Source organism: Columba livia, chromosome 1, assembly GCF_036013475.1.
Source record: "Columba livia isolate bColLiv1 breed racing homer chromosome 1, bColLiv1.pat.W.v2, whole genome shotgun sequence".
Lineage (NCBI taxonomy): Eukaryota > Metazoa > Chordata > Aves > Columbiformes > Columbidae > Columba > Columba livia.
In genome coordinates, this window is record NC_088602.1 from 45,142,918 (window position 1) to 45,167,870 (window position 24,953).

A 24,953-nucleotide genomic window follows, 5' to 3' on the forward strand; every position below is an offset into this window, starting at 1 on the left:
TTAGGAGCCCCGGCGGTTGGGAGCACGCGCGGGGCGGGGCGGCCGAGGCACGGCCGCTTACCCCGCCGGGAGAGTCCATTGCCCGCGGGAGTCAAGAGGGTGAGAAGCGGGAAATCATGGGGCTGCCGTCGCCCGGGAGCACTCAAGGGGAAGGCGTTTATCGCTTTCTGCGCCGCCTCGGCCTGCTGCTCCCGAGCCGGGGAGACGGTGCGTGGGGGCGAGGGAGGGTTGGGTTCTTTTTTCCCCCATGTTCCCCCTCGCGGCTCGGTGGTGCGGTCCCGGGTCAGGTCTGAGGCGAGGCGGCGTGAGGCGCTGTCAGTGCTGTGAGGTTCAGCCCAGCGCCTGTTTCGGCAGCTACCCCACCAACACCGCCATGGAGCCCCATCGCTGGCTGCCTCTGGAGGCCAACCCCGACGTGAGTGCCCGGCTCGGGGAGGGAGGGAGGGAGGATGGCGGAGGGGAGAGGGCTCGGGGCCGCTCCGGGTTCAGCATCGCGGGCTGAGGGATGGCTGGTGGGGGCAGGGAGCGGGGGAGCTCTTAGCCTGCGGGTTTGACTAGAGTCCTAACTCCCCTCTGTTTTCTGTTTGCTTTTCAGGTTACGAATCAGGTGAGCAGCTTTTATTTGAGGTAAACTTTAGTCTCTCTGCAGCTCTAGGCCCATTTAATTTCATTTTCATGTAGTAAAGGCTCCTGCCTCTTCAACGAGAGTAACTCCTTCCTCCCCCACGGGTGTCTGCGCTGAGCCTGCTAATATTGGGCCTTACTGGAGTCTCCTGAAACCTCTGAGTACATAGTGTCATGTAAAGACACGGCATGAAAGAAAAAACAGTAAAGGAAAAGAAAATGGATGTGGTCTGGCTGTTAATGTAGTGTAAACTTTTGTGTTTCAAGGTGGGTTTTAATTCATTAGTTAGTGATCAAAATTTATATTTTTGATCATTTATATTTTCATATATAATGTGTGCCAGTCCTGGACCTGTACATGATGGCTTTCTGCACTTATATGGATCTGCTTACATCACTGTGCCACAGTCTTCTTCTTCTTTGGCTGACCATAAGAATTAGTGTTATCTTACCATATTTGCACCTTGCTGCTTATTAATGATAACATGTGCATGATTTGTTGTTGCCTTTTTCGTTAGTGTAGTAGAATCCACACTAGAGAAAGGAAGCTTATTCTAGTCCACAAAACAATGTAAGTGATAGATAAATTAATAGAAAGGAAATCACACATACTCTAAGCCTGCACATATTCTCAGTGGTAATTTTGAGTATCTTTAGCAAGCATTGGAGGTCAGATGCTGATCCCAGCAGGCCTGTTAATGTTAAGGATGGTATTTAAGCCAAAAGACTCTGAAATTTCCAGCAGTAAGATGACATGATTAAAACTATATTGTTGAAATATTTTGGAAATTAGGAATTCCTGTGTGTGAAGACTGTATTGTTGCAATATACTGAGTCTGCAGGAGAGTGAAGGGTTGTTTGATGCTGGGTCATTTGGTACTTGCCTTTCCAGTTTCCTAGGACAAATAATTTTATGATTCTTACAGTGTTGCAGCTGTGGAGCAATTTGAGAAGTTTTTAATCCTAGTCTTGAGTTAAAATTGACATTTCCTGGGAGCTTTTCTCAAATGTCTCCTATAATTTCCTTATTTTAGATATTTTTTAAAATTTTGAAATTCAGAGACTGAATTCCAGTTTGGAAGAAAATAAATGAGAATAAATGGCTAGTTGAATTTCGAATTCTGTGACTTCTTCTCATTTTACAGATGTTGAGATGAGTTTATCATGATACAAGTAAAGTTGTGTCAGCTGTAAAATAGAAATTGAGGAGGAACAGCTAGTGACTTTTTCAAAATATATTAATTATCTTATATCTCTGCATGGTTATATTATATGGAGAAAACCCTAAAAGAACGTTAAATGAACAATTCTAAGTGTGTTCAAAACCTCTCTCTCTTGCCCATTGGCTTTGCATTGATGATGGATGATATCTATCAATTGTGGATGATCATGAATAATAGGAGCTTTTATTCTGCAAGTATTTTCTTGTTAAAATTTCTGTACAGAAAAAGCCAGACTAGTTAGACTTCCTGATTCACTACATTTTGCCAGTCTTAAGTGAGCAGTGGTTGTTATTATCTAGACTGAGAGGTGTATATTCTTAAAAAAAAAAAAAAAAGTCCATGTCAAATATGAATAAACCTTGCATCATTAGTCATTGTTCTTTTAATCTCACTAGCACACTGGTAAACTATGTGACAGAGTGGTTAGTCACCAGTTATTCATATCCCATTTTGAACAACAATAATAGTGATTTGAGATTCAAATGAAGTTGCACACACATTTTGAAAAATTCTTGAGTTAATTGCAAGGACAGACTTTTTTGTGGTACTCTGATGCTGTCCTTTGTAACATATTATAGAATTCCTTAGCGTTACAAAAAAGAATGGTTGAGCCTCTAAGAGCTGTAATGTATGACTCTAGTAGTAGTTTAATACGTGTATCTCTTTACACAGACATCTACCCATATGTTTCTTGTCTGTGCTTTGTTGTGTTTTTTTTTGTTTTGTTTTTTTTTTGTTGTTGTTGTTTTTTTTTCTATTTTTTAAATTGTATTTTATTTGTTTTACTTGAGTGTTAGCCTATCCTTGGAACATACTACTTCGGTTATTAATGTTATTGCTAGATGCAGTAGTGAACTCTAAAAAATCTCAAATTCCAGTATGAATTCTTAAATATTAGTTTGTAGTCAGAACTGTTGTTACAGTTTAACAAATGCTTAGCCAATTTTGATTATTGTGCCAATAATTTTATTCCCTTTTCTAATAGTAACTAAAAAGGAAATTTGCTAAAGTTCATTTGGTTTTAATACGTTCTTACCATACTGTGTGCTCTGGCGTTTTGAAATGTAAGTTGCAAATTTGAGACTCTTTCAGTCTTTGTGGTAGAAATTCTGACAATAATGGAGAAGAACGGGTATTTCTTAGTTATGGGGTATGTGAAATCCTAGCAAAATAACTTGGAAGTTTTTCTCTGCATGAAAGCATTTATGTTATAATAAAAGTTGAGGAATTTCTAAATACTTAGTATATATAGGATCTCTCTTTGTGCCTATGTGTTAGAATTATTTAAAGGTTCAGAAACAGGAACATTCTTTCTTAGCTTTAAAGATTTTCAGTGGCAGTGACTCTCTCGGAATACCACAACCACATATCTGTAGTGATCTTTTTAAGAGACAGCATAGTTAAATGTACCATACAGTGCTAGTTGAATTGTCACAATACTCTTTTTGTTTTCTCCTCCACTTTTACAGTCTGATAGAATGAATTGTTAGTCCACCTCTGATACAGAAAGAGTTGATGATTCAGCATTTACAAAGCTCCACTTTTGTGTACAGTGATGACAGGGAATGGTTTCTTTGACCTTTAGCTGAGGGGCTTGACGTGACTCTTTTTCCTGAATCTCGTATGAGACCTTTCACGCTAATATGAGAGAGAAAGCAAGAAAATGGAGTTTATCTGCCCACTGCTTACCAGAAGATATTTGGCTGTATATCTGGTTTTCAATTTCTTCTACCACCAAAGCCAAAAAACAAGTCAGGCAGCATGCATATTTTTGGAGAGAAAAGATCAGACACAAGCTGTTTGTTGTTCATCATGTTGCTTCAGTCTGGCTTGCCACTCATGACTGATTCCCTAGCAATAGATAAACAGCAGAGTAGTATTGATGGGTATCTTTATTGATTCCCCGTGAGCTCTCTTACCTTCTTCATCTCACATGTTGTAAGAAATGTCCTTACTTCCTAGATAAGTTACTATGTCAGCTCATACCTTCGTTATATCCAGATAAGCATAGAGTAATTGACTGCATCTAATTGTGAAGCTCAAGTGCCGCTTTCTGGTAGTTCAGAGTTAAACTATTGGGAGTTGGCTGTGGCTTGGGCTGTTGTTGCAACATAGGGCTTACTTGCTGGTTCTTAGTTACCTTCCAGCATTATTTTCAGGCCTTTGATCCTACCTTTTTTTGTTGTTGTTTTTGGTTTTTTTAAGCCATTAAGGTATTGAGAGTCAGCTACATAAAAAAAAATAATTTTAGTCCACAGACACCCTTGACAGCTGTGGCTTTAAAGTCACAGGGACAATAAAGATCACGAAACATAGAACAAATGGCAGAAACTGGATATAGTCAGTCTTTCTCCGGTTATGGAACACATTTCTTAAGGGTGTTGGACAAATACAGAGATTAAGTAAGTATCTTGATGAAACAAACTTTACAAAATGTAAAGATCTTATACAGATAGTAAACTCTGTAACACTGTCACACAAACTTTCCCAAAAGAAGGCCCTACTGATCAAAGGCGTTGAAAAGGCAGGGCCCAAGATTCCTGAAAGTGTGTTGGGTGATAGTACTCGTAGATGAGCTACTGTGTTGAAAAGTGTATCAGAAGTGAAGAAACAGAGGTATCCTTCTGAAAATGCTTAGCTGAAGTGACTTTTTTTTTTCAGGTGAGGGAGTGGAATTTTAACTCTTCTGTTGTAAGCAAAGTAGAAATAGCAGATACAGTGTGCATGCTTGGAAACCAGCCTATTATGAGTGTAGCCTCAGAAACTGAGAGATGAGGACCAAGTTTGTGTCTTTCTGTAGAGGGAATATCCCATAAAGCCTTCCACAGAGCCAGCGAAGGGGAAGTATTGAGACTGTGGCACAGTATAGCAAAGTGTAAGCAGAAGGAGAAATATTAAGGGATTGTAGATGTCCATTGTGAGATCGCTTGTTTAATGGCTTCTTCTAGTTTAACATATGGATGGAAAACAAAACAAAACAAAAATTGTAACAAGGAACCCCTTACTGTCTGGAACACGCTTATGGGAATGAGGTGCTACAGAGTAGAAAACAAGTGATAGTGGTTCATGCCATAGGTTATCTTGTTGCACTGAAGATGCTGTTCCTCACCTCCCTGTGGCTTAAAGAACCAGCAGAATTGGTAGAATCCAATTGGTTTAGGACACTGGAAAAATAACATGTAGAACATCTAATTTGGAAGAGTGGATTGATCTGACTTGCGTCCATTATGAATAATAGTTTGTATCATAGAAACAGGTCTGTAAGTATTTTTGCCAACATAATGTGGTGTCCCATTTTGAACCAGTTGCTCTGTAGCTGCACCTCGGAGCTCTGTTCAGAGAATTCAAAAGCTCTTGCTCTCTGGGGTGGTTTCAGAGGAAGCCCGGGTCAGGTGGTTTATTCAGCTTTCTGTGTGCTTTGCGTTGCTGCCTGTGTGATGTCCTGGTTCGATATGTACAGCAGTACCTGAGCAAGCTGAGTGTTAAGTTTTGAAACTGCTTGATGGATATGGTAAAACCATATACCTCTTCTCATTGTGAACATCAGGAGAATCTTAGAATACCAGGTTGGAAAGGACCTCAAGGATCATCTGGTCTGACCTTTCTTGGCAAAAGCACAGTCTAGACAAGATGTCCCAAAACCCTGTCCAGCTGAATCTTGAAAGTGTCCAATGTTGTGTAATCCAGCACTTCCCTGGGGATATTATTCCAATGGCTGATTGTTCTCATAGAGAAAATATTCTGTAAGTCATGTAATAAGTCTTGAATTTCCCAAGTAAATTATTATAATGGAGCATCTCTTGTTTGAGCAAGACTATATCATGGCTACTGTGAGGACCAGTTGGTAAAGAAGAATAATGTACCTCATAAGAGTTATAACCATGTGTTTACTTCTGGTATGCCATTTGACTGGCTGTATAGAACTAAAGTTTCTACAGCTGCTACTGTCTTGTTATGTCAGTCATTTTGATGAATGGTCTGAAAGACGCTTTCCCTAAAACATACTGAAAAATGATCCCTTCATTTTAATTGTGTAAATGTCATAGTGAAAGAATTAAGAAATATATCTTTATATTATTCAAATAATAAACTATTGCTTGGGTGGTTCCTTTATTTCTATAAAGCAATTTCAATTTTGAAACAAACAGTTTTTTGTAATACGCCTCTAGAAATGATGTATGAAGAACTGAAAGCAAAATATTATGCATTTATTTTTGTAATATAGATCAGTTTAAGAACTGTGTGCTTAATGGGCTGAATACAGCCATCTATTTTTGGATTTATAGAAAAATACTTGCAGTTTATGTGTTTGTTTTTTTTTTCTTGGTGATAATTCTATCAGACATATTTTATGCAGGGTCTTACTACTTCCTAGGGAAAGATATTAGCTCAAATTTAACGAAGTGTCAAAAATTTCCTATGCTTTAATGAAAAAGTGATAAAATATCAATTGTCTTAGTTTATTTAGACATAGTCCTTCCAGTTCCCTAAAGCCATAGTCATGCTTTGTTTTTCCAGAAGAAAGTCTTAACTATGGTTTTGTTGTGATACAGCGATGCTTTAATCCACTGAGCAGAAGTACAATAAAATGGAGATTCTGTTGGTGTCTTAGTTTGCATTTGCATTTAAAAGAGGATTACAACAGTTGGTTCCTGCTACAAAAGCTCTTTGACTTTTGCATCTGAGTGTCTCCAAATGTTTGTGTATTTTGCCTGTTTTATGTTTTCATGGTTCCAACTTGTATATAAGTACCACAGCAAAATGTGGAAAACTCAGAATCTTGAGTATAATGCCTTAGTAGTTAGAATGTGGCATTCTTGAAATACTTGCACATACTGTGCAGCTTTAATGGCACCTAAATTTTAAAGTCCATTTTGTTTCAGTATTTGCAGCTTTTACATGCAAGTGACAAAGTGGAAAAGAGCGTGGCTATTTCAGACTATAATTAGATCGTGAATTAACTACTTTGGAAGTTTTCTGTTAGAATAAATTGCACCCTTTTCTTACCCTATCCACATCTCCATCAGCCCCCAAAATCAAATCTTCCTACTGGCTGTGTAACTGTGTTGGCAGAAGTACTGTTTTAAACTGCTCAAGTCAAGTTGCCTGGGTCAAGATGTTGCTAGGTTGCCTTTGTCCACTGAGTTTCCATTCTACTTTTGAGCCTCTTTAAAAATAAATAAGGATGAACTTTTTTTAATTAAATAAGTTTTGTGAACCTTGAAGGTAGTCAGTGAGCCTCAGAACAGAATCATGTATTAAAGGTAACTGCTCTGTGCTTCTTTCAGTGCCTAACAGTAGGTTAAAGTAGTGGTACCAACAGTGAAAATCTCATAGCTAATACGCCTTAATGTACTTATCGTAATGTTTTTGCTATTAACTAACATTTAGACATACAAATTCACAGTTTGTGATGATTTAGCATAGAATCAGGTAGGCTGGAAGGCACCTCTGGAATTCTGTAGTCCAGCCATATATTCTGTTCAAAACAGGTTGCTCAGGGACTTGTCAAGTTCTGAATTCCTCAGAGGATGGAGACTCTACAGCTTCTCTGGCAGCCTGTACTGATGTTTGACCATGATCATTATGTTTTTAATTTTATTTTTAAAGCTTTCCTTATCAGGTTCAAATTTTCAGTATCCCAAGCTATGTCCATTGTTTCTCATCATTCTACTGTGCATGTCTGAGATGAGGCTGTCTCCATCTTCTCTGCATGCTGCCTTATCTAGTTGAAAATGGTAATAATCAAGTGAGAAGGGCCTTCTGGAGTACTGGGGAAAAAAGGAGAAATTCATGAGATGCACAGATAGGGTGTGTGGGGGAAAGTAATTTCAAAAGTGACTTCTTGTTTAATGTTTACCTAGAGTAGTGTAAAACCTCAAAGTGTTTTTCAGGAAGGCGTTTTAATACAACAAGAAAAGAGACAACTGAAAATATGCCATCAATCAGTAAAAATGAAGTTCTGAAAAAGCTGATTAAACTGGATACAGGCATGTGGGGTGGTTTTTGTTGCTGCTGTTGTTTTTCCTGAGCCCTGTTAGACTTCTGTAATATAGCCAGGTATCTTTTATTTTTTTTAAAATAGCCAGGTATCTTTTTTTTTTTCCCCAAGGTAAATACTTGAAGACATATAAATTAAGAATAGTCAGCAATGTGACAAGCAATGACTAAAAAATAATATCTAATACTCTCTTGTGCAGGTCTAGAGTAATATAGAGCTACTATTTGATGTTAACCTGAGTATGTAGTATCAATAAGCTATAAGTAAACAGCTGAAAGTGAGTAAGCCCTCAGATACGGTGTAAAGTACCCTAACTGCTCCATCCAGTAGGTATCTGTCTGTAAAAAAATTGCTGGGGTAATTGTGGAATAATTGGAATGTGAAGCATCAGAGGTCCCTCCCTTTGAATGCCACTGTCAGACCTGCCTGCTGCCCTAAACAGGAATGCTTGTGTCAGTGGGGACGGGGTTGCTTCACATCTTGGTGCCTGATTTATTTTTTGTACCAGCATCTTTGTCTGACCTAGGAAAGAGCTAGAAAAAGACTGAGGGAGGAAAAGAACAAGTTTAATTTAGTTCTTACTAAGATATTCAGGTAACCTGACAAAATTGAAACTGTTGCTTGTAAGATCTCTTTTCTGACCTGCCTGTGTCACATCTAATATGGATTTTTGTCCCTCTAAAGAGCTTTCCCTAGTTTCTAGCAATTTGTTTTTATTCCTACAAGATTTCTTCTCCCTGACCTTGCTGAGTACAGTCTTGCCTTGCCTTTATTCATTCAGAACACAGTTACAGAATATTACTTATATGACTGTGTAATTGATTGAACTCCTTTTTTTCTTTACATGTCCCCACATTAAAAATAAGCTCCAAATATTTGGTTTAAAGGTTCTTCTCATCCTGCCATCTATTGTTTATCTGTTACCCATCTGTCAGTCTCTCTTACACAGGGGCTTATGCTGCCAATTTTTTTCATCTACTTACTAAATTTTCAGAAGGATACCTCTATATTTTTTTTTTCCAGGCATGAATGAAACCCTCTTGATACATAGAGATATCATATTCACCTATTTTGGGTTTTTTCTTAATAATTATTATTTTTTTTATGATTCCACAAATTTTTTTTTTAAGCTGCTTGTGTGTTAAAATCACTGCCTGTCATACTAAGCCTGTGCTTTTTGCTTTTGCTGTTCTCTGTAGTGCTGACCATCACTTCTAGTCATCACTCTCATTGTATACTAAAACTTATAATTTCTTAGATTGTGAAGTTTCTAGGCAGTGCAATAACCTAATAAGACATTCCGTATCTGTGGAGTTTTAGTAATGTTGAATATTTCATTCAGGAGTTTGAGTAGCTATTATTTGGTACAGGGAGCATTTTGTTGATTTGGGGTTTGTGGCATGGCGGGGAGGTGTTTTTGTTGTGGTTTTTTTTGGTGTGTGTGAGTGGGTTTTTTTTTTTGTTGTTGTTGTTGTTGTTTTTATTTGGTTGGTTTGTTTGGTGTTTTTTTTTTTTTTACTCAGTGGTGTAGAACAGGACAGGAGAACCTACATCACTTATTTGTCCAGTAGCTTAATGTGATCCTTCTGGCATTGCCTCTTCTAGTTGTGGGGCCTTTTTCTAGGTAAGTGGTTTTGTTTTGTTGGGTTTTTGTATCCTTCTTTCATGTAACCTTGCAAAACAATAAATGGTATTTTTTCAGTTGTATTACCTTTCCCACAATTCTGAATAACAGCAGTAAAAATGGTAGAAAGATTAGTCATTGGTTTAATAAAAAAAGTACGTAGAAGTACAAATAATATTTTAATGCGCCAGTACGTGCACTCCCTTCCCCTTCAGAAGTTGTTTTTTTTTTGTTATTCACAAAGTAGTAATCTTCACAACCTAGAGGATTAGAATAGGAGTTCAAAAGATACTGTCTTCTGTTTCATCAGCTAGTAAATACTTAACACTTTCCCTTTTCCCCATTTTCATTAGAACAAAATAATTTGGCCTTCTTCCCAATCTTGGCAAGGCTTAAAGTTGATACAGAACCAAAAGACATTGGTGTATTACATAAGCAACTTTCTGAGTGAATTTTCTTATAGCACTTGAAAACTATCTTGGTTTTTAATCTAGTCAAAAGGGAAGGTTCTGCAAAGCCTTAGTTATGACTTGTGCCCAGTCCCACAAACCTGTGCAGAAGGGGACAAAATACTGAACTAGCTCTTTGAACTGTATAGGTTATTACTGTAGATACACAGAAAGCCATATTAATTTTTCCAAGATACTCTTTAAACTTTTTTCAAACTTAAATGGCATTTACCCACCATTGGTTTTGATGTCGAGTCTTGCAGTGTAAAATGGAAAGAGAATAATGCATTTAAAATGGTAAAGTGCAGGTTGGCGTTTCGTGAAGTTTTTCTTTGTTTGTTAGTTTTTGGTTTGTTTGGTTTTGGTTTTGTTTTTTTTTGGGGGGGGTGTTTGTGGGTTTTTTGATTGGTTGGGATTTGGGGGGGGGTGGGGTGTTCTTATTTTGTTTGTTTTTCCCCTCAAAACACTGGCTGTAAACTGCAGCTTCATTCCCTTGATAAAACTTAAGGGTTTTAAGGGTTTGTACATTTTCTGTTGCTTTGCCCCCTTGTAGAGTATATTCCTAAGTGCTACTGGCAAAAATATTCCTTATGCTTTACAAATACCTGTTTTCTATACATTCAGCCTTTGTAGAAACTGTCTCATTTTTATCTCTAAATATTGAGAGTCAGCCTCTTGGTTGTTTCCTGAAAGACCACCCACCACCTTGCCTCTTGCCCAATACACGTTGAAAGTGCTATTTGAAGGGATCTCACCTTAGATGAAGACGCTTGTTTTTCATTGCATGTTCTCATGCTTTGTTTTAATAAAATATTCATTTTGGGTATTTCTTACAGTTATATCTATGTAGGTATGAATCTACTAAAACATGACGTAAGTCTTAATTATTGTGTGTATATGTAAATGTGCTCACTAGGTGGATTATGGAAGGGTCATCTATGCTTTTAATTTAGGCTTATCATCTTAATGTGATTCTTAAACATCTTTACTGCAAATGTATCAATAAATAGATTTCTTCAAATAGGGTTGGGCAGGAAGTATGACAAAGCTTTTAAAGCAGTCTTTCCCCTCTAGGAAAGATAATGGGGAAATTACTCTGCTCTTCTGCAGTATCGCTTTTGGGAACACTATTGGGAACTGCAGAGATGACTTTTGTTGAGAACTGACTAAATAAATGCTTTAGGAGTTGTTTTTTTCATTATAGAGAGTGGAGGAATGTTACTTGCTGCATGTTTTTTTCAGGCATTTAAATTTACAACTGTTTTTATCAGCATATTTACCTTGTTTTAAAGTTGAGAGCACCCCGTGACTGGATAAGATTTTCCTATAGAATATGTTTTTTTCCAGCAGAAATATAGTAAGTTGTAAAATGTTAACTTTCTGAAAAATACACAGGGTTCCCACATCTTTAAGTTCTTCTCCAAAATGAGTTTATTTTACACGTAGAAGTATTGTTTCAAAATAGGATTTACGTTTGCCGCAGTGTACAATTAGCCTTTTCCTATAATTACGAATAATCAGTGTGTATATAATAACAATAGTTTCTGAGTTCAGTTAGGTTCTTTCAGACTCTGATAATACAGATATTTCAAATTGGTTTAGGTCATAAATAGGTACTAATGCTGCAACTGCTATGGTACATAACTTATCTGAGTAAAAGATGAATATCTGATAAAAAAGTGAGGACCCAGTTGTAGACAAAGGTTATCAAAGCTTAGTAGGTGCTACAGTCTCTCTTTCCTTATTAAGTGGCTTAATACTATGTAAAAAAAAAAAAATCACTTTTTTGTAATGTGACGTATAGCGGTAGTGTAGGAAAATGATCAGAAAGCCTTTGGCTTAAATGCTTTTCAGAAGTTCTGAAGAAGCAACTGAGAATTACTTGAAGATTTGTGATTATTGTCTGGCACTTTATCTTTGTCTACTCCAAAATGTGTTACTCCATCATAGTTTGAAAGGATTTTTCATTTAAAAGAACATGTTAAAAGGTACAGCTACTAAAATATGTCTTGTGTTTCTTTGCTCAAAAGGCCATCCATCAAAGATCACTTTTTTTTTAGTTGCTGAAACGCAGCAGCTTCAACATGAGCACTGGTGTCAGGTATTCTGAAGTACTCATGAAGTCAAATAGTAGCATAAGTTTATTCATGTGTGATCTGACCCATGATTTCTAGTTAAAGTGAATATTCAGTACTCTTTTATATTGTGACAAATCACTTTTAAAATTACTGAAATCCTTTAATGCTTTAGAAAATAGTGCTAGGAGTGTTTTCGCTTCCCTTTCATAAAGCTATTTAAAAAAATAAACCATGGGGATTTTGTGTGTCTTTCTTAGTGCTAAGATTTATCCAGCCTTATTTATTAAAATTTGAATCTCATTTATTTGCCTTTATTTGTCTTAACTATTAGAAAGTAAGGGTTGTTGTAATGTATTTAACATTGTAAATACTCTGTTATGCTTCTGAAAAGATATGTATATGAGCATACTCATTTAATACTATTCTATTTTTTTTTTCTTTTCCAGTTTCTCAAACAGTTAGGTATACATCCTGACTGGCAATTTGTAGATGTTTATGGTATGGAGCCAGAACTGCTAAGCATGGTGCCAAGACCTGTCTGTGCAGTGCTACTTCTATTTCCAATAACAGAAAAGGTAAATGTTTTTTTAATAGACAGCTAATCACTTTTGTTGTAAATGAAATAAGAATGAACAGTTTGAGTCTTGTACTTTGCTGTCAGAATCAAGATAAGACTCAAACCTTATTCAAGAGACTTCTTAATTAAAAACAACAACAAAACGCTTCCTTCAGGATCTTCTTTTGATAAGGTTACATGTATAGTTCCAATTTCTTTTCAAGTTGGAGTGGGAAAAGCCAATGTAGAAGCATAGAGAAATACACCTCACATTTTTCTATTACAGACAATTTAAGACTTTTTAAAAAATATGCACTGCAAAATGGCTCAGTTCTGCTACTTGTAGCAGAAAGCTACAATAGCATAAGCAAAATAAGAGGTAGGATGTAGGACTACACCAAATGCAACTAATTGTTGTGTTTTCATACTGTTGCACTGATCAAACTTCAATCTACTTTTGGTTCAGTCATCAGCACCAAAACAGCTTTTGCTTCTTGTACAGATGGGACCTATTTGTAAGATGAAAGAGAATTCCATACACCCCCACCACCTTCTTTCTCTGTTAGACTTTGAAATACTTAATTTTACTAAATTCTCAAGTCTGCCTATTTTGTGTCCTATGCGTCTACATAGAGAAGACATCTGTCTTACATATATGCTCTCAGTGTTATGTAGGTTGAAATATGTGATTGATATTGACCTTTCAATTTATAAAGATCTTATGTGATTGTGGTAAGGTCAGCCAAAAAGTTTGAGGTGAATCTGCCCAAACTACTTCCTTTTAATGTGTCTCTCAAAAAGAATATGTGGTTTATAAGGACAAAGCAGTTAGCTGTTAAGGCTTAACTTTTATAATAAAACCTCTTTTAAATAGAAGAGTGACTAGGTCAGTTTTCTTACTCATTAGGTCCTGTAAACCTTTGTATTATCAGTTTCTCCAACACAGTTGTACAGGCAGTCCTTTTCAGGCTTGTTTTCGGCCTGAATTTAAGGAAGCTCTTAACAGTCCTCACTTCCCTTCAAGAAATTTCCTCTCTATCACCTTTAAGGCATAGTTTTCTGTGTGCTGTGGTTTCTGTCTGGCTGCCTGAGCTGCAGGTCTGAGCTCCTGAGACTGTCACTTCTGCCTCCCTGCCTGTGCAAACTTCCTTCCTTGGATCATTCGATGGGAGCATCATTTCATGGGAAAGAACAACCTTTCTCTTTTTCCAGAAGCTGTATCCAATTTCATCCTGAAGAAGCAGATGACAAACAGAACCAGAGAAGCAGCATATGCTCTGTTGCGTCAGTCAATCAAATTTGACCACCAGCCAAATATTTGAGATTTTCTCCAGTATGTTAATCCTTCAGTAACATAAGGGACACATGTGTTTCTATCAGCTGCCTCAGTGTGTGAAGGCTGACTCTTCTATGTGAAGTCCCAGGGTTATGAAGATTTGTGTTGATTAGTGTGAGCTCCACAAGACTCTTGAGCATTATTTTGTATTTCTGGAGTACATTTCTCCTCCACAGTCTCCCTTTCAATATGGCCTGTTATATTCTGCTTCTATATAATTATTTATTTATATTTCTTAGCTGTGTGTTTATGAAAGTGTGCCTCTTAATTTTGTTCCCTTTGTAAACACTTTTCTACACTGTCTTTGTTCTTCTGTCCATTTTTCCTATATATCAACTGGCTTGAACTTGCATTTAGGGAAAATTACTCTTGTTTGTATACAGATAATCTCAGGGTTATCGTCCAATTTAAAGGTCAGTGACTTTCTTAGTCTGCATTGTGGGCTCTAGACAAAGAACAAAACAAAAACCACATCCCCCAAAAAACTTACACACTGTTGCACAGTATACTAGATTTGGATCAGTGATGATCTTTACAAAACAAGTACTTTAGATTGTTCAGTCAAACTAAATTTTTTCTGTTGCTATGGAAAATAAATGTTCATTTTCTGAATATGGCTTTTGAAGGGCCTGTTTTGAGTCTGTGAGCATTATATGAATCTTATTTTACATTCCTGAAAAAATAAAAAGTAAAAATGGAACTCGTTAAGGCAACTTCTTGCTGATTAAACATATAAAGTATTACAGTTTGCTTGATAGAGCTTTGAGATCTCTGTGCTCAAAAACTTTGTGTTGAAGAGAGACAGTGACAGGTACCTGGATCAAGGAAATATTTTGAACATTTTTGAAATGATGTTAGATAGCCCATATTTCAAAATTATGTTTTAAGTGTGACTGTTTTTTGGCTAGTGTAAAGACGTTGGTTTAAGAAATTATAGGTTTACATATACTCGTTGGATCACATTTGTTTCAAATTAGAAGTTGAGTTTGTTTTTTTTAGATAGCTGTTGCTTTTTAAAATTATTTTTGCTTGGATAATGTAACCAGTGTCTATTTGTACTGTTTGTGAAATGTCTTTATCTTTTCTTCTAGTATGAAACCTTCAGAACAGAAGAAGAAGAGAGAATAAAAGCAAAGGGACAAGATGTTAAATCATCAGTATATTTCATGAAGCAGACCATTAACAATGCTTGTGGAACAATTGGGCTAATTCATGCTATTGCGAACAACAGAGATAAAATGAACTTTGGTAAGGTTGGCTGGTTGGGTTTTTTGTTGGCTTTTGCATTTTTTTCCGTAACTGTGGGGAGGCATGGAGGGAACGATTAGGTTCTGTACTGTTTTCTCTGGATATAACCATTGGTTAAAGGATGATCCCTATTCAAAGAGCATTTCTACTATAATTATAAAAACAGTATTTCATACTAATCCATAAACTAAAGCACTCAAAACATTGTGAACTGTATCAGGTGGAAATTCTTCTTGCAGTCAGCCTTCAGTGTCTTAAATACACAATGTAATTATATATTTTAAATCATTAGTTGGATAGAAGCATCTTGTAAGCTTTTAATGATGCTGGAGTGGAAGTGTGACTCTAATTGTGTCTTTTTTTTATTTCTTTAAGAAACTAATTCTTCACTGAAAAAGTTCCTAGAAGATTCATTATCTATGACTCCTGAAGAGAGGGCCAAATATCTAGAAACTTACGAAGTTAGTATCATATGTTCTTACTTTTATTTAAAATGATGTAAAAATTATTTGCATGAGCAGGTACTGTCCTTAGGACTTGATCCAGTGAAGCGCTTAAAGAATTTGATTTTACACGTGAGCTTGTGATCAGACAGTTGCTACAAAAAAAAATGGCTTTGGTAGTTTAAAGTATTCCTGCCTGCCCATAGCTCAGTCAGCAGAATAGATTTTATCCATGTTCCTCATCCATATTAATTCGCTGGCTTAGTATAAAATTACTTTGAAATGGCTGAGAAATGTGTCCATAATCTTTTTGGTGAGCTCAGGATTGAGTTTAATGATGAATTTAAGCTGATCTGGGGCTATTGCTGAAAGGATGGTCCTTCTGCTGCCTCCTTTCATTTGTGCCTTCTAGTCATCTCTTTTTGGCTCTGGCACTTCAGGGCACACAAAGAGCTGAACTGGCTGAAATAAAATCCCCCTCTTTCACTACCCCAAACAATTAGATGAGCTAGCTGATAGTGTGGTTTGCCAGATCTTAGTGCTGTTTGAAAGGATGGGGAATAAATGTCTGACTAGTGGTAGAGAGGATGATGGTAATGATGATTCTCAAAGTTACAATCTTGATGGTTTCCAAGTCTGAGTTAATTTAAACTTACTGTGAAGCCTTCAGGAACAAGGGTGTTAACATATGGCTGAGGGTAACAGTAAACAGAAACAGTAAATGTTCAACGACATTTTCTGTACAAATGTTGGCCACGAGATGTATGATCAGAGCTTCTACCTAAAGTATTTTGTCTGCTCAAGAAGCAATACATAACAAAAACACTTGCCCATGGTGTTTTCTGTGTGTAAAAGTGCCATTGCAAACTGTTATGTATTTGATTTGAACTGAAAGTTATGAAACTGACATATTGGTTTCCCGAGATCCTTGGATGTGGAGATTATTTGTTTATTAACTTTTTATTTATTACAGACACTGAACAAAAATAGTTACATCTATGGCATTTGATAAAATGAAGTCTCTCATTTAAAGTCTGATTGAAATATGTTTTAATTTTAGGCTATTCGTGTCACTCATGAATCCAGTGCCCATGAAGGTCAGACTGAGGTATTAATTTTTAAAAAAATCTTTAATAGCTACTTTGAATTGAATATAACTGAAACTAAAACAATCACATATTAAAGGTTTATAGTGAAATTGAGATTATTGTTTGGTTCACAGTATTGTGTCATTACTTGAAAATCAGGGCACAGAAGCAAGTGGAATTGTTGAGGGGAGAAACCAACTTGAACCTTGTTTAGACTTTTTTTGTGGTTTGTTTTTTGTTTTCATGGATGATCTTCTCAAGCTTCACTTAAGAATAAAACATAAAGTGATAGTATTTTTAATTGAAATTGAGGTTTTCGTGATTAGAATCTGTAGCTGAGACTTAAGATCCATAGTGATCATACAAGTGGAACAAACATTTTAAGAGAGTCTGAAAAATTTTACTTCAGGAAAAATAGTATTAGAATACTTGGTTTGCCGTTGTGTATGTTCTATTTGTATACAAATACTAATTCAGTAGAACAGTAGTTGAGGTTTTCTTTCTTCTTATGGCTTATGCAGTGTCTTCTAAACAGTGCAGGAGAAAGCAAAGCAGTCCCTTCTGCTCCTTCTTGCCCCACCATCTGGAAATGAAAATTAAGAGAATTGTTTTAACCATTTCTATTATAGATACTCAACTTCATTTGTGATGTTTTCTTTTAAAAATACCCACCACTCTTTCTTCTTATCTCTTTCTTTAAATTAATCAATGTTCTATATTTCAAGAAGAAACATCAGAACAGATTCATAGTTCTCTTCCTTCTCTAAGTGAGAGACTCCAAAAAGTCTGGTCACTTTTCTTTACAAATGAGTCCTTTTGTAGGTACTCTTGGCAAGCTCAGTAAGAGAGAGAGACTATGGAGATTATTCCTGCAAGCTGCTGAAGACTCAATCTTTTCCTAAGGTCCTTGTGAAAGCGAAAAACTTCTTTAGTTGTTTTGATGCACTGTGATATTCATCCAGGGATTGGTTTGTATATGCATTCTTCTGGCAGAAATTATGGAATGACTGGGAAAGAAAATGCAAGGGCTATGTAGATCCTGAGAGTCTCTAAAGATTCAGGAAGCATCTAAGTGCTGATGGAATCTCCTAATAAGGGGTGATTAACTTCTTGAACTTCCACAAATTAATTTGTTTCCTGATCAAGATAACTGCAATAAAAAAGTTAATAATTGTGTGGAAAGATTAACACCGTTTTCATAATAAAAAAATACAAGATTGTCTTAGCAACCCTGTCTAAACACAAATATTGAATAGGTACTTTCCTTGCCAAATATTTACTATTTCATATTGCGTAACTGACTCTGGAAGTAATTCAATATGGATATTCCGAAGACTGGTAAACTTTTTCCTGCCTCTCTGTTTCTGAAGTTGAAATAGTGAAATGGTTGAATACATGTCCTAGGACCATTTTTCAGAGTAGTTCTGATCCATCAACCAAGGAAGGAATACACAAACAAATTATCTTACTGGGACGTCTGATTGCCTGAAGATTCTGTCCTTCTGTAGTGTAGTTAAATGGGCAGCTCCCCTTTCATCTGTACAGGAGGAACTGCTTTAGTTTAATGTACAATTCTTTTTAAACAAAACAAAATGTGAAATATGAATATGCTGGGAAGTGTAACTGAGGGTTGGAGTGAGTTAATCTCATAGTAGTTTTCCTTCCAGTGGTACATTTAAATGGTGCTATATATCTTCATGTAGTGGTGAAGGGACTGATGAACAGCATGCCCTTGAAGGTTCTGAAGTTGGCAGGTGCAGGTCATGCAAGGATGTTGACTTATCCTGTAGAGTAAGTTGATAATTTCTAGCATCATTGAAGCAAAAGAGAAGAGAATCCCATTCCTCCTTTATAACCATTCTTGTTATGATTACTTTCCTGAGAATTTATACTTCCTTGCAGAGCACTGGAAAGAAACACGTTTGCCTTCCTGTGACTCTGTTGGGCTTTGGTTCTGCCCCCAGAAATAATGGAGTAAAAAAATGCTGTGTTCCTTCTATTCATCTTGTTTGGTGGGGAGGACTTTTTTCTGGTTTAGGATAATGGGTAATCAGATCACTTTTTTATAATTTCTTATGTTTTGAAGAAGAGTTCTATTTGAAAAAAATTATTTGACAAGATATTACGTGCATAACTTTAATGTTAGTGGACTGCTAGATTCTACATTCCAGTTAGTGATTGCTGGAGAAGAGTTACAGTGATCAGTTTGCTTCTGGAATTTCTTATTAAATAACTTTTAGTATTGCATTTTAAACTTTTACAGGCCATCTATAGACTGGATTAGAACTGAGTGTTTTGGGAGGTTTTTGGTATTAAAATATGTGAAGTTTTTAATTAAGTTTACTGAATTTTTATTAAACAACTTAAACATCTTAAAAATAAGAAGTTTTTTTTTGTTCTTTCAAATAGATTAAATTTTAAGATTGGTTAAGCAGTTTTCATTTTGCTAATTTATTTCAGGTTTGCAAATTTAAAAGACTGTAAATTCAGGTTTATCCCTCATGTCAGGCTTTGGACCAGGTTTAACTCAAGTTCTGTGTTAAGACTCCTGGATTCTGTGGCTCCGTGGCTCTCTTTTTTGTTACAGCAAAGCAAATAAATGGATAATGCGGTCCTGTGGGTACTTCTATGTGTGAAAAATGTTTAAAATTACTTTAGTAGCAAACAGTAAGATCTGGGAATAATTCCACAGGAGAAACATGGTGTTGGTTTCAGGGGTTTCAAGGATGGTTTGATTCTGGTCCCATGTTCCAGTACCATAATGAGGGTAATTAATGTGAAACTTTAACAGTCTTTCTGTTAAACTTTATGCTGCTGAAGCTTGCACTTTCTCAAGTGACAGGTATTTCATATCCAGCGCTGCCAAAAAAGGGATCTAGGTCTTTACAGTTTCATGGATCCAGCTTGCTCTTCTTGCTGTGTGATAGCTCCTGAAATTCAGCAGCTATTGCTGAAACTAGGATAGTTACCAGCTACTCAAGATCCTCTTTATTCTTTCATGAGTCTTCTGCTGAGCATATACTTTTGTTTATAACATCTGGGATGTCTGAAAATGTGGCGAATATAACCTGCTTCTTCCTTTTATTGTTGCTTCATATTGAGCAATGTTTGAAGTCTTTTTTTCATTTTGTTTCTTCCTGTGCTGCCTGCTGAAACCCTCTACTACCACACGTCTTGATGTTTTTGGTCCTGTCTTGTAAAATAAACAACAAAACAACTCCCCCCAACCAAAAACAACAACAAAAAAGCCCTTCAAAAATGTTAAAGACAGTATGGTTCAGTTTGTGGCTGCTAGAGCATTTGCATTAGCTGTCTAATCTACAGTCATTAATGAATAAGTTATGGCAAAATCTGAGAGAGGAAAAGTAGCAATTAATAGCAATGATCGCAGTTAGGTTCTTAGCTAACTTTGTTGTGTTGCTATCTTGGGTTGTTTTCTTTCAAAACAATCATAGTAACTATTTTCAAATAACAGATCAGAAAATCTGAGGGTAGAGTTTTTTGAAAACAATAAAACTTGTCATTACATGAGAGAGACTTCCAGGTCTAAAGTCTTTGGCAGAGCAGATAGCCCTTTCAAATTTGGAGCTGGAGAAGAAATCTATTTTGTATCCTACTTACTCCTTTGCATTCGTATTAAAAGGTTACTGTATAGTTTTCTGAGAGAGTGGGAAAGGAGGAAAATGCAAAAGCATACTTGTTATAAAAATAAACCAGTAGAGATTGTTTAACTCGGTTAAACAATGATATGCCATGATAGCTTGAGGGAAGTTATACCAGGTACAAAATATTATCCTTTCTGATTCTTGAAATAAATTACCTTTTAAATATGAGAATATAATTATGTGACTAGCGAGATATTTTTGTTCTGCTCTCATATTACTGGCATCCCTTTCCACAACTTTGCAACTATGCTTCATTGCAGCTCAATTCTACAGTAAGAAAAATGGCAAACTATAACCATATGAAGTACTTCTGAAAAGATTAATTGACCTTTAGTCAAGGAATTAGATCTAGAGAATAATCTGTATTCAATTTCTGCATTTCTAAAGGCTTTGACATGCCTAACTCTTGTTCAAATACCATTCTGGTTATAGTATCTGAGGTTGTAGCCAGCTGTGCTGTGTGCGTCTGTGGCTGAAATCATTCTGGATTGTCAGATTACCTACAATATCTTCTGTCTTCCGTCAGCCTCCTGAAAGAGCTCATCCTATGGCCTTGTAGGAGCTATTGGTGGCACAGAGATGTTAGAAGCACGCTGCTGGGAAGAGAGAAGGCTTAACTGACTAGGCTTATATCAGCTTTTGCTGCTGTGGACCGCAAATACTCCAACAGTTGTGGTGCTAAGGAACGGGCAGGCTGCTTGTGCAATATCAAAGTATCACTAACTGCTGACACATAGCTTTCCATAATACTTTTTGTTATAAAGTTCAAATGATAGAGTGAACTTTTTATTATGTCTCGCCTTACTTGGCAGCATATGGAACCACTTTTGTGTTTGTGGTCAGAATTTTTTTGGACAGGGGAGTTTTAGCATGCTTTATGCGTTACTGCTTAGCGGAATGTGATTTGTGGTCTTTGGGAAGTTTGCTTCAAATGTTATTAGAGCATAGCTCAAAATAATGCTTGAATCAAGCAAATAAATGAAAATCAAATGGCTACTTGAAATACCTGTGTTAAAGGATAAGATTTTGCTCATAGCCTAAATTCATAGCAGAAAATTAGGAGCTCTCAAATTCCTGTTTTTTTTCTTTCCTCTTCCTTAAATGAAGCTTAACCAACAGTGTTTCAGTTACTAATTACTATGGAAGAGAGCAGAATCCAGAACTGGAATATAAAATATATCGACTATTTCTGGGAGCACAGAAAACACTGTCTTGTGTTCTGTAGCTCATTCTGTTTGTGTGTGGGGGGAGGTGGGTATTTGTTTGGTTTGGTTTTGAGGGTTTTTTAGTACACTTTATCCATTTATCTACCAACTGTCAGCTTTGGTTGCTAGAACTGTGTGTTGGGTTAAATGAGGCTCAGAACTGAGCAGACTGAGGTGCTGCATCTGAACTGCCACTTCAAATGAAAACAACATTCTTGCACCTCATTAGACCCCTATCAAGAATACTGATGGTGGAAAACTTAGCCTTTGAATCTCAAAGTCGGTGTTTGATACTATCAGTATAAAAGTCACAAGTAAGAACTGGTCTCAGATGTTCACAAAAGACCTGAAATACTTGTGCACATCAGTATGTATACTTAGATGTACTTTTTGTTCACAAGTATGATCAGGAATATTTTTAACATGAAGTTGGCAGCCACTAAAAAAGCTACCACAGCTTGATTTCTTCCTTAACTCAAACCATAACTGCAAACTGTAGTCTGTGCACTTGTTTAGTGTGCCTTGAGAACTATAATCTTGCTTGGAATGTGCTAAGTTAGACTTTGATCACAGTAACAGTCGTTAACATTGGCAAGAACTAAGTAAAGTCAATGCACTCTGTTCTCAACTGTTGTAAAACTTGAACTTCCAAAGATCTCTGGCTCCCTGGGGCATTACAATTTATTGTTAGAGAAGAAACATAAAGGAGCTTCCCTTTTGCTCCTGCCAAGAACATACGGTGGTTTCTTTTTCTTAAATAGCCCATATTCCTCAGTGTTTCTTCTTAATAATCTATAGTCTTGTAAAGAAATAGTTGCATCCCAGGAGAATTTAAAATCAGTTATATAACTCTTTCTACGATTATTTTTTTTTAGCTTAGCGTTACAGAATAAGCGTGTAATTTCTCCTTTAAAGGCAATGATGTTGCCTAAAAATGTTAGCTATAGCCTTTTCTCTTTTATAGCCTATGCAGCAAAAAGTGTAAAAATCAGCTTACTAGAATCATGTGAAATGTTTTGCAAATTATACTTGGTTAGTCTTTGACTTATTGCATTGTCCTGTTATTTTATGTGTCAGTATTTCAGAGACATGCATCAGTCTGATTTCTACATGCTACTGAGCAAATAACTAATAAGGTATTAACACAGTATGGGTCTGAATTGTTTTTCTGGGTCTTATGCTTAAACATAAAATCTGTATGAAGGAACTCTGATTCTTAGGATGAAAGAGAACTATAGAGGATATTCGCACCCATAAAGCAGCCAATGAATTTAAATAACAAGTATATAAGAAATAAATAACAAGTGGAAATAACAAAATGTTTGTCGAGTTTTGCATCCAACATCTCTACTAACCAAATGCTGTAGGTTTTTTGCATCTCTCCAATCCATGTTCTTGCACTATATATTTTAAGAGACAGTAAGCAGCAGGCTCTTGCCATGGCTTTGCTCACTGGCATTTTAAGCAGGCTGATCCTGGCAGATGATGGTTGAGTTCACACTCACCTGCTTTCCCTCAGGCAGAAGAGAAACTGATTTGGCCGTCTTTTTTTTTCTTAATCCAACCACTACTTTGGAGGGAAAAAAAATAAGAATGACAATCCTTAAGACTGCTAACATTTTACTAATGCAGCTGATGCTAAAAAGTGGGCTAATACTACTCAGAGAGTTGAATTTGCATCAACTGACTTTGCTCAAGGAAGCATGCTAAAAATATTGTAATTGGGTGTGCAACAATGATGTTAAATTTATTTTAAGAAGAAAAAACTCGTAGAGGAAAAACTATTTGAAAAATCTAGTTAAATTAGGTTTTGCAGAGCTCCCTAACCTTTGGAAATTTTTTTAAATTCCACTACTTTTTGATCACAGAAGTCACCATTGTGATAATCTAGCTTGACTTTTGCCTAACATAGGCCATAGAACTTAAAATTAGGTCTTCTGAGAGAGATGAAATATCACTAATTTTGGAAAGGTTTTTTTTGGGTGCTCTCATCTCAGCATTTTTCTCACCTTTAAGCTACTTCTTTACACATATGTCTAGCAAAGTAATACTATTTGGATAGTGTTCATCCTTAATCATGGATTGAATTGACATGGAGAATACTGTAAAGTTTTTATTTTCACCATCTGCAGAAAAAATAATTAAACTTATTGGTGCACAAGTTGATCAGCTAGCAGATGTAGCCTAATGCATTTTAAAAGCTGTAGCCTTGGTTTCAATTAATATTAACGCTGATAATTGTAATGCTGTAAAAAAAAAAAAAAAAAAAAAAGGCAGGTCTATGAACAGCGGAGTTTATGAACCTTATCTTTGTAAGAATTTGCATGTTGTGCAGGCTTTTATTGCATGTAAAAAAGTTGTAGTTAGGAACAAGGCTGTTCGTGCTGTTGAGATGTTCATAATGTCTCTCGTTCATGTGAACTCTGTGGTGTATTGTTGAAGACAAGCTCATGAAGCAGCTTCTGCCTCTGGAATACTTCCTATGCTAGGCTCCTTTTCTCTGTCTGGCTGCTTATCTTCTTTAAAAACTTGAAGAAACTTAATGTCTCTCTAGATTTCACCACCGCCACCAAAACAGGCTTGAAATGCTGTTACAAAATTTAAAACACTTGTGACGGAAGGAGGAGGAAGAGAATCTTTTCAGTGTGATGCATAGATTTAACTTGCATGTAAAAAAAGCCACTAAGGATAGTGACTTCTAAGAAAGAGAAATGCTATTACACTTTGAACTGTAATACAGACCCTTTAAAACATTGAGTTTGATTCAATAATGAGCAATTACTGAAGCAAACCAAAAAAAGCCTCAAAAGATGGTGGGGAAAAATGATAGATATTAACTACATCTTCTCTGAATATAATCTTAAAGCTATAAATCTTATATTGCCCATTTGGCTGGAAAAGTTGTATTTATTATTGTCACTTTGACCTTCCCCCATGTCTGCTACAGGGTTTACTGTACAAGAACTGTTTTTAGTGATGCTGCAAACACTTAGTTTGTTGGGATGAGTTATTGCACGCTCATGGACTGACTCAGCTGAGCAGATGTACAACCTGTGGCAGGGTCTCTGATCCCAGGGCTGTGCATATGGAATGAAGACCGGGACTAAAAGTATTGTATCTCCTCCTGTTTCTGATCTTTGTCCCAGTGCAACTAATGTTTCTTTTTACACAGTTGACCACAACCTTAAAATGGAGGAAAGAAGTCCCAATGTAGTTTGTCACCTTATAGACAGGGAAGCCTCTGGAGCAGGGGTGTCAAACTACTCCTGCATTTATACAGTCCTAAAATTACATTCAGCCCTTTGAAGGCAACTGTGAGGCTGATGTGCCCCCTCTGAAAACAAGTTTGACACCCCTGCTCTAGAGGAAGGTGGCATGGACTTGAACTTCTTCTTAGAAATAAATGGTCATGC

General features: G+C 36.5%; 1 protein-coding gene across 2 annotated transcripts in view; it reads left to right on the forward strand.

The window, feature by feature from the left end:
• Window positions 1-14: 14 nt before the first annotated feature.
• The window catches only part of UCHL3 (ubiquitin C-terminal hydrolase L3), a 40,476-nt gene continuing 15,537 nt past the window's right edge, over window positions 15-24,953 (forward strand). Inside the window, exons 1-6 of one of the 2 annotated variants that reach the window (XM_005501775.3) lie at window positions 15-415; window positions 596-607; window positions 12,446-12,574; window positions 14,983-15,139; window positions 15,515-15,600; window positions 16,643-16,690. In XM_005501775.3, coding sequence (XP_005501832.2) covers window positions 248-415; window positions 596-607; window positions 12,446-12,574; window positions 14,983-15,139; window positions 15,515-15,600; window positions 16,643-16,690 — 600 coding nt within the window. In that variant the 5' untranslated portion in view covers window positions 15-247. Of the gene's footprint in view, window positions 416-595; window positions 628-12,445; window positions 12,575-14,982; window positions 15,140-15,514; window positions 15,601-16,642; window positions 16,691-24,953 lie in introns of both variants that reach the window. The other variant, XM_065055994.1, reaches the window with a different exon arrangement.